A 17,020-nucleotide genomic window follows, 5' to 3' on the forward strand; every position below is an offset into this window, starting at 1 on the left:
TTTATGCAAATGACTCGAGCGTGATCCCACAGGCCATGTGGTTGGCCAGGACTTCTCTGGATATCTTATGAATTTCTTTTTGTTCCTCTTTTGTGTTGTGAGTGATCGCTGAAAAAAGACGGCATCAAAACGGTAAGAAATGATAAGAAATGTTGTGCAGCAGGCTGTTTTAGTTCACATTGAGACAGTGATTTTAATGAACAAATTGTGTTTCAGAGTTACAGGACATGCTCCTCCTTAAAGAAATTCCAACTGGAGCCTAATGTCGTCTCTCTTCTCGTCCTGCCCTTTATGTACCATCATTTTTACGTGTTTTCCACTGAAGGTCACCAGTACCTGTGTCCTATCCTAATCCTTGTCCCCGGTGACGACCATCGTTGTCACCTTGTCAACACAAACACAGATGGACAACGCGGGGATGAAAAGAGGAATTGTGGTACGTTCAACAAAAAGCCCAATCTGTCAGAAATATTTAGGTCATGTCTTTATATTTTTTGCCAGAGTCAATTTTCAACAGAAAGTTTGTATTTTTGTTCAGCTATTACTCTTGTCATATTATCCTTTCCGTTAATAACTTTTTTAAGTTAAACTGGAATTCCAATTTGCCAAGCTCAGTAGTCAACTGCTTTACATGTTAGATTTCCAGGTTTTCGGATTTTAGGGTGCATCTATAAGACCCTTCGTACAACCAAATTTCTACAAAAAAATACCAGCAAGAAGCATAATTATTTTTCTCTTAGACCATAGAAGTTCACCAGCCCTTTGAGTACTTAGAAAGGACTTGTTTATATTTGGATGTTCCTTGTCAGATATCACATGACTAGTCTTAACATACAGTTGCACCATGCCTAAGAGTTAGTTGTTTGTCCTAGATAAAGGATGACTGGCAAGGTTACAGTCTGGACCTCTTCACCTACCCAGAACACTACCACGGAGACATAGAGAGTGTTTACATTCCACATGGGGTAATCATGAACAGGTAAAAAAGACACAAACATACCTGCAGGGTGAGTTCTTAAGCATTTTCTAGTCATTTGTATTTGTCCTGATGTGATTTCTGTGCAGGATAGAGCGTCTGGCCCACTATATCATGGATGACTTTGGGGACAACAACATAATGGTGCTGTGCGTCCTGAAGGGAGGCTACAAGTTCTGTGCAGATCTTGTGGAGTTCATTAAAGTTCTTGGCCGCAACTCCACCAAGTACCTGGAGACCCGGGTGGAGTTCATCCGTCTGAAGAGCTACCTGGTAGGTGAAGCGCGTAATGCAGAAAAACAAGTCGAGTTAAGTCAGTTTTTTGATATAGTCAAAAATCACAAATTTTCCTCAAATGGCTTTACAATCTGTACAGGAAGCAGCACCCTATATCCTTAAACACTGCTACATAAAGCTGGCTTTTTTGATAACACATTTTATGTTCCTGCAGATCAGACATCAAGCACATGACCTGCAGTGAAATATGACTGATCACATCAACATTTATTTTAGTGGCACCCTGGTGTCCCAGGTGTTGAAGGCAGTAATCATGATCTGCAACGTCTCCTGTCCGAGTCCAGGCAGGGGTCTTTGTTGCAAGTCTTTCTCCATCTTTCTCTCCAAACATTTCTGGTCGGATCTCCGATAAAACAAAATATGACCCCAAAAATATTTTTGAAAAAGCATTGATTTCGAAATTTGCTTTCTATGATACAATTGTGTAGTGCTGAAATGACCAGTCTATTAACATCAAAAAACAGAAAATTAATTGACTAAAATCAATAATTTGGAAAACTCTTATTCGTTGACCTTAAATAAATTTACTTTACTGGTTCTAGCTTCTCAAGTGTGAGGATTTTAGGATGAATTGAATATCTTTGGTGTTTGGACTGCTGGATGGACAAAACAAGTAATCTGAGGACATCAATTCGAGATCAGACCTCAAAACGATGACAGAGTAATCAATAATTGAAATAGTCCTTAGTTACAGCCCTAAATTCATGCACCTAAGACACCTTGCCATTTTTTAACATCCCTTATGTAACTCAGGGATGTAGCTGACTTTTGCCATGGCCACCAGATGTCACTGTGATTTTATTTTATTATTTTTTTTTTTCTTGCTGAGGAAACAGCACACTCAGGCAGGACACCTCAAGGACGATGTATTGTGAAGCGACTGCAGAGCCCAGGTCATGAAAACACCAGGATGCTAACTGGTGCTGTTGTTTCTGCCAAGAAAAACAGCTTGTGACACCGTCTAACACCTGTAATGCATAAACTGAGGAATTCACTTTGGGAATGATATAGTAATGTTTACAATTATATCATTTTTGCAATTGTTACACCCGTCACTTGTTAGACAGTAGTGTGCTTTGGCACAGAGCACATCCAAAAGGATCTGATCTACATTGCTCTGCATGTGGTCACATTCCTGCTCTCCTTTTACAGCACAGGGGAGGATTCACTATTTTTATTTTCAGAATCGGCTTTCTAATGGGTTTAAGTAGCTAGAAGAGCAGCCTAAATTGAATTATAGATTTCTGCCTTCCTGGATCATACTGAAGTCATACTGTAATGTCATGTGTTTTCTTAAAAGGCAAAGCATGAGATCTTACTTGCCAATTGGTCATAATGACCAAAATGTACCTACAGGACACTGACAAGGCTAAATGAGAGTTATTCAAATAACACAGAATAAAATTCAATTCAATACGACTTTATTTATCTGTGTCAGGGCAATTGTATGCAGCAGCTTTCCCACCCACATCAACAGATACAAACACAATACATAGATGGAAGAAGAAAAAAGGAAATAAAAACACTGTTAATTGCAAAACTGAAAACAATCAAGGGTAAACAATATTAGGAACTGGTAATAAGTACATTGATAATTAAGTTAAAAAAAACAGTCTAAAAAGATACACATTTCTAAAAGATAGTAAAAATAACAAGGATTTACAAAAGCATAAAAACAATAAACAATCATAAAAACATCATAATTACATTCTGATGTCTACAAACAACCCGGCAGCATGTAGCAGTTGCTAATACTACACTTGAGGACAGTGTGATGACGCCGTTAGTAAATCTCACAGGTCATGATAGAGTAATGTGACCTGCTCCCAGGGCAAGGATCTTGTCCATGTCAGTGTTCCTCTTATCCAAGTGTTGCATCTGTAGCCAACCGAATCTAACTTCAAAGCTGAGACTCCTCAAAGCGTTGCTTCCAACAGGGACAGTGCCCGTTTTGTTTTATGTTAAGGAAAATATTTTACATTCATTGTTGTGGCAAAATAAGTCTCCCTTTATGCATTTGTCGTACACTGATGCTGCAGATGGTTCTGTCTTGAATATTGTGCAGTAAAGCCAAATTATTGAGAAACCCTAGGGTTAGATACAGTATGTCCTTAAGAAAACATACTGTATGTAACAAAAAAAAAAGCAACCATACTTAATATGACTCATATTTACATTCACGTCTTCTTCTTCTTCGCAGAATGACCAGTCAACAGAGGACCTGCACATCATAGGAAGCAGAGACCTGTCTTTTCTGCACGGAAAGGTGTGTGCAAATAAGTTTGTCTCTTATCTTATCGGGGCAGTATTCAGTCATTGTCAGGTGTGGTATTTTAGTTTTTTAAAGAGAAACTACCTTGCCCTCAAGAGGGAGCTGTCAGTTAAACTGTCAGGAGGTGAACGCTTGAACAGAGAATACACCTTTTTATCTAAGAATACATTGTCTTTATAGCTACTACAAGTTACAGACAGTGACATTTTTTCGTACTTATAAAATGTGCAGCTCTGTTGCAAATATGCTTTTACTGTCCCAAACTTGCCCTTAGACCAGAACACACCCCTATACTTCAACTTTTGAAGCTTTCTCCTCACAATCGTCCTCTTTGTGCGCATCTCATGAGTGTCACTTTGTTAAAGTGGTTTGCCCTTCACCAGCCTGGCCATGAATCAGACATTTCAGGCAAACGAATGTTCCCACAAGGCAGATTTACTGACTGTTCATCCCTGTTGGGCTCTGGCAGGGAGGACTAGGGAGTCTGCAGAGGACGATGGCTGTGGCATCATGAGGAATTATGCCTCCTCACCACATTATTCTATGAGATAGGCATAAGACAGAAACTTCACTTACTCAGCTGAATGGGTGCTCTAATGTGCCCACGTGCGTTTGCTTAAAAAAGGCTGATGTTGAATTCTCTTAAGCGAGCTGTCAGATTGTGCTGTTAGCTAAGATGCATTTTTGCTGTGGGTACAAAGGTCAGAGGAAAAAAAAGCAGAGCGGCTGGCAGGCACCTTGCACAGAAATCATGAATCACTCCGCTTTGTCTGCATCACTAAGGTTGACGCTCTTGTTACAATCCCTCACTTTGATGAAAATACTAAACACAAACCTCCCACAACGTCTCATATATTATCCAAAGATCAAATTATGAGTCATCAATCTTGTTATTGAGTCATAGCCGTGGTGCTATTGATACTTCCTTTAAAACCTATTAATCTGCACCATAATAATGGCAACGTAATGACAGCATAGAAAAGTAAATGTTCATTTAAAGACTGAGGTGGCATTAACAGGCTCTCTGATTTCCATGAGTTGAGTTCGGCAGCACTCAGATGTCTTAATCCCAAGGGTTATGATGGTAATCTGAGTAGTTCAATTGAAATTTGGCACAGCCATAAACGTAAAATAGTGTGTGAACTGCAGAGGAAATGGGTTAGCAATGCTGGTCTGTCGGTCCAACAACAATTGGATGGATCGCCGTGAAATTTTGTAGAGACATTCATTTTCCCAAGAGGATGTATCCTATTGATTTTGATGATCCTCAGACTTTTCATGTCGTGCCACCATGATGTTGACACTTTTGGTTTTGAGTGACATGTTATGACAAATGTTGGATCGATTGTCAGGAAATTTAGAACAGACATTCATGATCAAACTTTTTTCTTTTTCCGGCACTTCGATTTATGATTAAATACTTGCAACACTAATGTGACCTTCACATTAGCCTCAGCTGTACTTTGTGTTAGCACTAATTAGCAAATGTTAGATTGCTAGCACACTAAACTAAGATGGTGAACTGGTAAACATTATACCCGTGAAACATCAGCATGTTAGCATTGTCATTTTGAGCATGGTAACCTGCTGACATTTCCTCAATGCAGCCTGACAGAGCGGCAAACGTTGCTGTAGCCTCTTAGTCTTCTAAACTAATGACATAATCTTGAAACACTATTTTAACAGGCCCCATGAAAGATTAATAAAACATAGTTTGTCAGGATTGATGATTCGGCTACAGAAATCACACACAAAACTATTGATTCAAGGATCCTCAGAGAACAATAAAATCCCAAACAATGATGCTATACAGATACAGAATAATTGCCAGTGCACAGTTGTCCAACTGGCTTTACAGATGTTTGCAGTTTGTAGCATCCAGCAAGACAGGTTAGTTATGTTTGAGTTTCCACTTTCTTTTACGTGTCCCCGTCTACGTTCTCTGGGTGTTATGTAACAGTGTTCAGGTGTAGACCAGGAACATTGGCTGGATGCCTGCATTCTCTCCGATCGCTCTCCCCAAACCATAGATACTCTCCACTGGTCTCACAAAGAGCTCCATACACCCAGCCAAAAGGAACAAGGAGTCATTTGAAACCGTGCAACAGGGAAAGTGTGCAACACCCGGACACTCAGGAGTGACTTTTCCTCACTGTAGACACAGATGTTCATTACCGTGGAGAACAGAATGGGTTGTATGTGTTTTTGTTAAGGCACTGAAGATACTGCCAACATTGTTGCTATAGATACCATCTCTAAGACATGTAAAATTCAGAGAAACGACCGGCCTTTATTTTCACCTTGCTTGAACAGTGTTAAAATTCAAAGGTGACATTTTAATCATGTGTTTCTGTTTTTCTCTTTACATGTTACCAAGTGTGTGCTCATTGTTGAGGTGAGTTTCAGGTGCAAATAATCTCCCCGCCCTCTGCTCTGACTTGCAGTGTAGTTTCTTGCTTTAAACTAAATTAATTCTATCAAGGTATGTCCTTCTTTGACATGCTTTGTTTGTACTTCTTTTAGTGTTTTATTGATTAAGAAGCCATTGTGCTTGTAAGGACAAAAAGAACAAAGTGTTTTGTTCTTTTTGTCTTTGAGATCATGTTTCCGTTGTAAAAGTTGCTGGACTCGTGTCAGAAACACATAACACACTGTCGCAAAGAGTGTTTACCCTACAAACATGCTGTAAAATCGTAAAATGCAAGAAACACTTGTAGATATTTAGGAATAACTGCTCCGCTGCCATATCATCTCTGTGAGTGAACAAAGAACACTCTAATCCTCTCAAAGTCCTGTCAGTGAAAAATTTCAAAGTTACTTGTTGTAAAAACTGGTCATTTTCTCTGTGCATAGAAGCGCAGCACTAGTCATGAAACAGAAATGATATAGCAGAAGCATGAGGGTGTGCAGAAGATGCACTGCACGCACTCATCAATGTCTCATTAATACATTAAACAAATTTACTCTAGGGGAAAAATATGTAATAGAAAACTTAAAAAAAATACCTAAATATCCTTCCTCTTTGAAAGCATTCTGCACTCAAATGTCCCACGTCCCTCCCTCTTCATCTCTCCTCTTTTCCTTTGCTCTTCCCTTCCCTAAGGCCATAGTCGACACAGGAAAGACCATGAAGGCCCTTCTGAAGCATGTGGAGACCTTTGAACCCAAGATGGTCAAGGTCGCAGGGTGAGCCAGTTATTCAGTCATCTGTGTTTTCCCCACCAATGGAAATGCCAAGCGTGTGACGAACACTAGAAGAAGATATCACCAGTCCACAGTCAATATCTCATGTCCGTGGGCAGTTCCTATGCACTCCTAAGATCACAGAAACGAGATAAACATCTTTCCTCACACATGGCTTGTGTTGAAAGTTATTTCCTCTCTCACTGTATGTGTAACGCTGTTTGTTAGCATATTGCATCAATGAAAGTTTCATCTTTGGATTGGGATGCATATTTGTTACTGTGAAGTTTTTAAAATTAAAATAAACAGAAAGTTGCTTAAAAAATACTAGAGATGAGGGGTTAGTTACCATCGTACTGTGCTGTAAGACATTGGAAATTAACTTTTCAATTAACATGTGTTTTAGTCTGCTGGTGAAGAGGGTCCCTAACATGGCTGAAAATCTGACAGACTGTAAGTGCTCCTGCTTTTAATAACATGTATTCCTTATAGTATTCCTTAGAATTCCTTAGTATAATTGTCTTTCACTGAACTGTGATTGCTATGTCAGTAATAGTGAATCATGTATATTTTTGTGGCGTTACTCAAAGCTCAAGTGGTTTCTTAACATTTTTTAATACTTAGTGTTTCATTGTTAAGGATGATTTTTTTCTTACCTTTAAAAAATAAAAAATGTGGATATAAACAGCAGAAATAAGGTTTTTCTGCAAAGTTTCTGACTTTGCACTGTGTTAAGAAGGGTAAGAGACCAGCAGAAGCAATAGGGAGACAAATCAAGGTTTGCCCAAGAACAAGTGGCAGCCTCTAGGCTGAGTGATGAAGAGCCTTAAGCTCCGGTTCTAAAGGCTGCTAGAGGCTACTGTGTTTACAAAAAGTCTCAATCCTCATTGAAGCTTCTCTCTTGAAACAAGATCCATAGATATTCACTTCCAATGTGTATCATTCTTGTTCCGCTACGAACATGTATGTTTTGAGGTGGGTTTGTTTGATTAGCAGGTGTGTCAGCCTGTCACAGTCATATCATGGTGGTTGCTGTTTACTTGTTCCACCTCAGCTCGGGCACAATCTGACCAAACAGCGATATTTTGTTACCAATAAATGCCAAAGATTTGGCAGGTGATAGTCCAAATTCAACATTCAAATGACCTTTCTGATGCCCATCGGTGATGCCACAGGTGCTACAACCATGTTTTTTGACAGTTACATTCTAAAATTTACAAACATCGGTGGATGTCCCGGGATGAGTTCGAGGAAGTTGCTAGAGAGAAAGAGGCCTGGGCTGCTATGTTTGCCCTGTTGCCACCGTGGTCCTGACATTAGAAAGGTCTAGGAACTGGCTAGACTCATGAACTATTGCTCAAGGCTGGAGTGTAATTACAAAGGTAGTTCCATCAGTGTAACTACTACAGGTTCAACATTGCTGAAGCAGCTATATAGTCTTGAAGTTAAGTTGTTGCAGGTAGCCACCTAATTAAGGCGTCTGGGGCCAAGTAGATCAGAACCAACAGAAAATCTATAAATTAACTGAGCTTGACCAAGACACCCATAACCCATAGGGAAAAGGTGTTTATATATAAGCCTTAATTTATATTGAATTTATGCACGTCATGTTACTAATTAACATTCTTGTCTGTGTTTTTTCTGATAGATGTTGGATTTGAAATCCCCAACCACTTTGTTGTTGGATATGCCCTGGACTACAATGAATACTTCCGTGACCTGAATGTAAGTGAGTGAGTCTACTGACACCGCTGCACACCGCACATGACCTTTTGTAAAGCTAAGAGAAACGGATGAAAGAGAGATGGGGGGGTAAACACAGCAAATCAAAGAGATGCCCTCTTCAGCCCTGAAACCTAAACTCACCCAATAGGTATCCTCCCTGCCTGAGGAGACTTTACCTGTAGGCAAAGCAGCTGAAATCACCTATATCCGTGCAGGTGGTACAGTGTGTGTGTGTTTGTGTGAAGGGGGAAATGTGTGTAGTGTGTGTAAGGTGTCCACCCATCAAACTGTCATTCAGAACAGTACTCTTTGTTGTGTTGCCTCCTGTCAAGGACTTCATAAGTGCTTGTCATTTTTTCCGTGAAAGGTCAGGCCACACAATATCAGCCCAATAATCACCGTGTGACCTACACTGGGCTTGACAATTTGTCATTTTGTAGAGTGTAATAGTGGCAGACAAGCGCGTTTCACATCAGGATTTTTAGCCCTGCTCGCAGCATGGCTCTGTGGATGCCACCGCTCTGTAATACCTCATGAACTCCTATATGGATAGACATGAAATTTTGTAGAGGCATTCACGGTCTCCAGAGTATGAAACCTAATGACTTTGGTGATAACTTGACTTTTCCTTCACTGCTGCCATTAGGGTTTTTTTTTTTTTTTTTTTTTTTTTAATGAAATGTTTCAGCAAGTGGATGGATTGTCATGAAATTTGATACACACTTTTGTATCCCTTAGGATGAACTGTGCTAACTTTGGTAATGCCTTATAGTTTCATTTAGCATCGTCATTAGGTCAAAATTTTAATTTGTCCAATACTTTGTTTTATGACCGATAACTGCCAAACTAGTGACATCCCATCAGCCTCAGTTGTAGTTTGCGTTTACTGCTAATTAGCAAATTTTAGCATGCTAACGTGATAAATTAAGATGGTGAAGGTGGTTAACATTATACCCGCTAAAGATCAGCATGTTGGCGTTATCATTGTGAACATGGTAGCATGCTTACGTTAGCATTTAGCTCAAAGCACTTCTTTTCCTAAGTATGGTATCACAGAGCCACTAGCATGGATGTAGACTCAAGTCCTGTTTTGCCTTCTCCTACCTAGTTTGGCGATATCTGCAACAAAATCATGACTCTTGTGATGCCACGGTTGTTCATGTTGTTAATGTTAATGTTAAGGTTTACATTCCCAGAAGTCTCTCTCTGGCCCTTATGTCCTTATCACCTTTGCACATTAATTAGTTGGTGAAAACCTACAAGCTATGAATGTCGGAGTTCAAGGTGTAGTGAGCATTTCTAATATTTTCTTGGGTAAGTCACCGTAGGGATTTTAGGCATCATTATTACCTAATCCGACATAGTGATTAAATAATGTCTGAATCCAGCATAAATAAAACAACTGCCACTGCTACAGACTGTCTCACTTTTTCTTTTCTTTTTCTTTTCGGTCATTTTTACATTTTTACCACTGTGCAAAGAAATCATACTCCCAGTTTTCTCAGTCTGAAATTAGAAAGTGCAAACCCATATGAACTCTTTCATTTTTATATCTGCAAAGACACGGCTTCAAATTTACCTCTGACTCATGTGAAACACTAAGCCTACGCTGACCCCCACTGCTTTCTCTGTGTGTGTATTCATATGGATGTGTTGGCTGCACGTACTTTATGTCTTGTGTGATCATACGTGTTTGACGGGGGTGGTATTCGTTACGAAAGTTTGTAGGAGGGTAACCTGTGGAACGCAGAGGTTAGGATCTCATTATCAGGCAGAGTTAAAGCTTCCCCTCTTATCTGTTCTTATCCTACAGAAGAAATATGAGTTGAACCCCTGGAACACCCTAAATTAGATTAATGAATGTGTCGTATCTTTGTAGATTACCTTCCCTGCTTCCAAATTATTGCAAGCTTCGTCTTTGCATATTGTAAATGGCATATTAAGGCTCTCCGAACATGCCGAAATTTCCCATTGGACAGTGTGACCTTAAACACATACTGTATTTTGCCATCATCACATGCAACATTTTTAGACAAGAGTGGAACATACTGTACTATCGATTTTAACACTGAATAACACAAGATAATTTTTCGTTCTCCCACCTCTTATTCTTTCAGCATATCTGCGTCATCAGCAAGACTGGAAAGATGAAGTACAAGGTACGAGAGGAATTAAAACCCTAAGTTATGTCCAGTTTTACATGAGTGGCATAAAACTGTCTGTGTGCCATCCTCAGCAGTAAGCAAAAGCTTCAGTTTTCTTTCCACTTTCACAGTCGGTCTTTGCACGACTTTGTTTAAGAGAGTTTAAATGTGTTTCAGAAAAGTTTTAGTAGGTATATTTCTATGTAATTTGTATATTTTTAAGTGCTAAAAGTGAGAGAAAATTTCGTATCTCAAAGCAGCTAATCCAATTTTCTGGAAGGACTTGGTGAAATGTCTAAATTAATTAACACACACGCTTTTTTCTTTTTGTATGGCGGCAAGATGGACACGAACAAAGAAATGGATAAATGAAAGAAAGAAGCGCTGCGCACTAGGAAAGGACGTTGGTGACAGATGGAGTGAGCTTATGGACTCTGGCATCCTCGTGCCCGGATGACGCCCACTCTGACTCATGGAAAACACACAGTGGGTGCAGCAGGCAGGCCGAACAGCGTCTCCACGCCGCGCTGTATCTGTTTGTTTCCGACTTTAAACAGACCTTACTGGAGATTAGAAATAAATACATGAGGATTCACCCATTGTTATGGCGAAACCATAATTTGTTATGTGTTATTTGTTATACTTACAGTATATTCTGAAATCCAATCTCATGGTTTATACAGCATTCAGTCACTAAAACAGATATTTAACAACAACTTTTATCCGTAGATTCTGGATTTTTCATAAGGGTGAATGAGTAGATGTAATTTTTCTCAGTATTTTTAACTAGATCATTGAACTTCTTTTGTGTAAAAACCATATGAGAGAAAATATTATTCCAAACAGAGTATTTTTATGTCTTAAAACATTTCTGGAGGGAATCTGTCACTGAAGAAAAACTTTTGAAATGACAAATTTATTTTGAAGCCAGCAGTTCTTTCATCAAAAATTCCTCAATTACAATTCCTGTTGAAAAAAACCCCCTCTTCATTCCACTGAATTGCAAATAAACAAACATTAGGACTGTTGTATTTTTACAATGTTTACGGGTCTGTATTTAAATTCTGAGACGTTCATCTCTGGGGGAGAGTGCTTAGTGTAAAGGCTAGAAATCAAAATACCTGCACACTAAGTGCTCTGAACTACAAAAATGCATGTGACACACACACACACACACACACACACACACACCCACACTGAGGTATTTTCTATGTTCTGTTGCCATCGTTGGGGTGACTTACAAAGTCAATTGTGCATGTCGACAGACAGACCGGAACATGCTTCACTTCACACAGTGTGCCGTCGGGGAGTGTTTTCATGTGGCTACGCACTCTTTACTCTTGATCACCTGAAACTCCAAACAGCCGTCACGTCACATAACAGGCATTCATGTAGACACAGAGGCATTATTCTGATAGCGTAAAGAATTTAGGTGATTTGTGATTACCATGGGATACAACATCTCAAATTAAAGATGATGAAATAATAAGGTTCTTTCTTCTCTCTGGAGAGAAGTGTTTGTCACTTAACCCGTACACTCTTCAACGCTCCATGTAAGGACCACCAAGGTATACAGAAACTAAAGGCTAAGTTAAAGATTATCATGCTGGTTGTTCCTGACATTTTTGTGTGATTCAAAATACAAACTATACTGTTTTTTTTTCCCCCCTCATCTTTTACAAACACGTTTCTAAGCCAAAGGTAATGGTCCAGCTCTAGCTACAAGGCCTCTCCAAGTTAAATGACCCGATAAATGAGTTGCTATGTGGATAATACGAGTGACTGCAAACAAAAGAGAGTTCTAGGAGGTTTTAGAGCATGTTGTGCTTTCTAAATGCTCTCAGGTTTCACATCTGTAGTGGTAAACAACACCGTCACTAATACATTTAGGGGAACCCTAAATTTAGTCAGGTTTTATCACTTGTCCTTGACCCCTAAGTTGCAGGGGACTGAGATAAGAAAGACAAAAAGAAGCTCAACAAAAACAAATTACATGGCTTTTTGGTTGTGTGCTATCCGTACATCTTAAGCCACGTAGACCCCCGTCGTACCTCCGGCTGCAACCACGTGTGTCCTTATCATAAAACATCAGCACTTGGCAGTAGTGGTTAACATATCCCAGCACTTATACCACCCGCACTGCCCTGAGAACCCGGAGGCCATTGTCTTTCACCTTGATGCAGGGTGTATTGAAAGCGAGAGGGGACAAAAAGCCTTGCAGTTTTCACATGCTATGGCTTTGTATTGCTCCGTCAAGGGAACGGATGATTAGGCCAACCGCGGAAAGTAGGCTACAGGTAAACTGCGCTCGGTACAAGAGGAACAAAACGGGAATTGTACGTTTGAAAGGCCACACATCCATGCATTTGACATATGAAGCCTGTGGTTAGAGACGGAGCTGTAGGATTTGATTTCACATCACCAGCTCAGCAGACAGAGCATATGTATTCCTGAAGTTACTAACAATTATTTTGTTGTTCTATCTTTAAAGGAGACGTTGTGGGAAAGACGCTTACAGAAATACGTCTTAAAGTTAAATGAGAAGATCGATACCACTCTCATATCTGTCGATTAAATGTGAAGCTACAGCCAGCAGTTGGTTAGCTTAACTTTGTTTCACATAAAGATTAGAAGCAGGGGGAAATGGCTAGCCTGGCTCTGTCCAAATCTTAAAAAAAACAGGCCTACCAGCACCTCTAAAGCGCACTAATTCATCCATTAGTTGATTATATCTTGTTTGTTTAATCCAGAGAAAAAACTGGCTAGCTGTTTCAGCCTTTATGCTAGGCTAGGCTAACTATCTCCCAGCTGTATTTTAATATTTAAAGGAATAGTTTGACATTTTGGGAAATACAGTTATTTGCTTTCTTGCCGAAAGTTAGATGAGAAGATTTATACCACTCTCATGTCCTTATGTTAAATATGTAGCTGGAGCCAGCAGCTATTTAGCGTACCTTAGCACAAAGACTGGAAAACGGGGGAAACTGAGCTTCAGAGGTGCTGATAGGTAGAATTTCCCACCTTTAGACACAGCCAAGCTAACTGTTTCCTCCTGCTTCCAGTGTTTGTGGTAGGCGTAGCTAACCATCTCCCGGCTGTAGCCTCATATTTAACAGCCAGACACGTACTCTGAACAATAAAGCAAATGCGTGTATTTCCCAAAATGTCGAACTATTACTTTGAAGTTAGACATTTTCAGTGTCAAAGCTATGCAATTTTTACATCTTGTATGTGTGCTTCTGTTGCATTTGTAAGATGAATAAACCAGCCTTAATTCAACAGCTAAAAAATGTAGCTACCAGACACTAAAAGATTTCAGTCTTCATTCCCAGTTTGGAAGTTAATGAATAGCGCTACACTGACGCATCTTGGTTCACAAATAGAAAGAACATCCTCTCCAGTGTTCATTGTGTTCCAATTAGGAGCTGGCTGGCCAGAGGGCTTGATAGATTGACTGCTGCTGGGTTTCATCCAGTCATCAAACTCAGTGCCAGGTGCACTTACACAACCTAGAGTTGGGAGTGATCCTCATCCTCTTAAATTCTCAAACTAAACTACAGCTTAAAGAAATCCTTAATGATTAAAATTAAAAATGTTGTGTTTCGTGGATGTATTTTTGCCAGATTTTTTTGTGCATGAAGGACTGTTGGAAACTGGTTTCACACACTCAGCATGCTGTGCTGCAGAGTCATTTCCACCTGTCCTAATCCTAACGCTGCTGGGCTTTGAATTTGGGCTTCATGTGATGTCCTAATCCAGCCAAACATTTTTCTGCCACAGGAAAGTTCGTAATCTCTCATCTGCTGAATGTTTGAGTCACTCTGATTCTGTAGCTACACATTTGGTATCAAGGAATTGGCAGTCACCATTTTTAGAAGTGCGAGGAAAAGGGTGAATTTCAAGTTGCAGTCATGCTTCAGTGAACAATGAACCATACAAGGAAACACAACAACACTTAAGACCACACAACAGACAAACATACCGTCATTACAGCAGACTACAAACTGACAACAACAACAACCCCTCAATGAGCTGTGTTCAACATTCATTGATCTGGGCTCCTCTGTACTCACTTTGCCATTCATAAAAGCATGACTGCACTGCATGCATGCCTCAAGCCCTGACCTTGCTGTGCTCACAGGAGAGCGTACTGATGTAGTAACTCAAGAGGGCCAAGTGTTTTTTTTTGGTAAACTACCACAGAAACAGAAACCAGTTAAACTCTTTTATAGTTTTTTTTTTGTGTGATTTTTCTCTATATGTAAAAAACCCATAGAGATACAGATGGTGCGTTTTTTTGTGTGGGAAAACAGCAATACTTCATTGCCATCACTGCCGAGTTTTGTCTCCGATGCGCAGTTGCACTTTATGTCAAATCAGTACACTCGTCCTGCTGCATTAATAATGCGATACGGGTTTAATAAACAAATTGCATTAAATGATATGAACCTCATGTTTACCGTCACATAATGCAGACTCCCACTTACATCAGTTTAAGTTGTCCATTGTCTGGATGAGAGTGCACCAGATCTTTAGACAATAGCTCTTCAGTGAAACCAGGGAAACCTCGCCACAGTATGGGTCAAAAGAGTCCTATTGTCCCATCCTCTATTGTGCCGCTGGAGTAGCCTGCAAACAGAACACTGTCAGCCTTTGTCTTTGTCCGGATCAGCTGTGCAGCCCTTTTTTTTTCATGCTCTGTGGAGTCCCATGTGGCCGCCATGCCCTACATGTCACCATAATAAAGTTAAGGACACTGCTGTTACAGTTGATAATGGATATTCAAATACTATGCTTCACCAGTTGAACGTTAGGAAATTGGAGAGCTCAGCATATGTGTGGGCCTCGGGGATTTTCCTGGCGGTTTACAACAATGTCCCTGTGATTTCATTTGCTCGCTTTAAAGGTCTGAAGGGCTTAATGGCCGAGCGTGGGAATAGAGTGTTTATGAGCTAATGGCTAGCTGTTTATTGAAATGTATCAGCTGAAGTTCTGTGAATACCGATCATGTTCCATTAGTGGTAGAAGTACTCAGATCGTTTAGGAATACCACCATGTAGAAATACTCTCCTACAAGTAAAAGTCCCGTAGTCCAAATCTTACTGAAGTAAAGTACAGAAGTATCAAAAACAAAATTTTATAGTATCAACAGTTAAAGTACAAATTGAGCAGAATGGCCCCTTATAGGGAGTTATATTATCATATAGAAGAGAAAAAGTACAGTATTTCTCTCTCAAATGTAGTGGAGTAGACATATAAAGTAACTGAAATAAAACGGTGAATAAAAAGTACTCAGATCTTTTACTTTAGTAAAAATAGCAATGCCAGAATTTGAAAATGCTCCTTTACAAGTAAAAGTCCTTGCAATCAAAATTGAACTTCAGTAAGAGATACAGATTTCAGCACTGAAATATACAAGTAAAGGTACTCATCTGGCAGAATGGTCCCTTTCAGGGGTTTGTGTCGTCATAAATATTATATTATTGGATCATTAAGCAAGCAGCATTTTATTGGTGCATCTGGTCCAGCTGTAATTTTCACTACTTTATATATAGTGTTGTCTCATTTATTTTATGAAATGGTGATATGCTTTGTGTGACACATTTTTTATCTGTAAAGTTACTAGTTATTTACTACAGCTGTCACATACATGTAGTGGAGTAAGAAGTGCAATATTTCTCTCTCAGGCGTAGCAGAGTAGGAAAAAAATGGAAATACTTAAGTAAATAACATGTTCCTCAAGATTTCATTCAAGTTCAGCACCTGACTAAATGTACTAAGTTACTTTCCACGATTGCTGTCAACTAAAAATGAAATAAAAGACCGGATTCCTGGAGGAATAAGGCAGGAGCACTACACACTACTGCTTTTCAGCCAGTGACCAGACTGGACCAGCCTCCCCCTCTTTATTGGAACTGTTATGTAACAACACCTCCCATTGGCCCGCTTCAAAATTCCAAATTTAAACTGGCCACCTGATTGGACGACGTCCTGGGGACAAGCGAAAGGGCGGGGCCTCCGCAGATTCGTCGGTCTCCGTGCAGCTTTGTCGCGCCGCCAACCGGGGGGACCACGTAGGAGTACTCGTTACTTTTTTTTTTTTTTTTTTTTTTTTTTTTTTTCCTTCCTTCGGGTTGTTGTTGTTGTTGATGTTTCTATGTCGACTGTTTCGGCGTCGGAACCGAAGCTCGGACATGAATGAACACGGGAGGCTGGATTCTCGCCGGGTCTCCCCGACGGAGAAATGGACGCTGCGTGGCGTTTGCCGTGCATTTTCCAGTGGGTTTTTCCGAACAGGTAGTGAGCTTCAGCGGTCAGCCAGCGTAGCTCTGAAGGGAGACTGAGTATCCCGCTTTGTAATCTCTTTGACAGCCCTTTTTCTCTCTCTCTTTTTTTTTTACCCATCTCTGGATCGACCCGAGG

The 17,020-nt window shown here is 40.0% G+C and overlaps 1 protein-coding gene across 1 annotated transcript; it reads left to right on the forward strand.

Moving 5' to 3' along the window:
- The first annotated feature begins 42 nt into the window (after positions 1-42).
- Positions 43-11,331, forward strand: prtfdc1a (phosphoribosyl transferase domain containing 1a). Its single transcript, XM_040126664.1, has 11 exons — positions 43-132; positions 326-436; positions 873-979; positions 1,066-1,249; positions 3,474-3,539; positions 5,923-5,940; positions 6,649-6,731; positions 7,135-7,181; positions 8,377-8,453; positions 10,571-10,612; positions 10,940-11,331. The coding sequence occupies exons 2-11, from the start codon at positions 404-406 to the stop codon at positions 10,967-10,969; spliced, it is 687 nt and encodes a 228-aa protein (XP_039982598.1). The 5' UTR covers positions 43-132; positions 326-403; the 3' UTR covers positions 10,970-11,331.
- Positions 11,332-17,020: the final 5,689 nt, after the last annotated feature.

This window comes from Xiphias gladius, chromosome 5 (genome assembly GCF_016859285.1).
Source record: "Xiphias gladius isolate SHS-SW01 ecotype Sanya breed wild chromosome 5, ASM1685928v1, whole genome shotgun sequence".
NCBI lineage: Eukaryota > Metazoa > Chordata > Actinopteri > Istiophoriformes > Xiphiidae > Xiphias > Xiphias gladius.

What these genes read in the sequence shown, in the direction of transcription:
- prtfdc1a (XM_040126664.1), top strand. Translation starts at nt 404, where the DNA reads ATGGACAACGCGGGGATGAAAAGAGGAATTGTG. An exon ending in CATGGGGTAATCATGAACAG is followed by an intron (nt 980 to 1,065) that starts GTAAAAAAGACA and finishes ATTTCTGTGCAG; the next exon opens with GATAGAGCGTCTGGCCCACT. An exon ending in AAGATGGTCAAGGTCGCAGG is followed by an intron (nt 6,732 to 7,134) that starts GTGAGCCAGTTA and finishes CATGTGTTTTAG; the next exon opens with TCTGCTGGTGAAGAGGGTCC.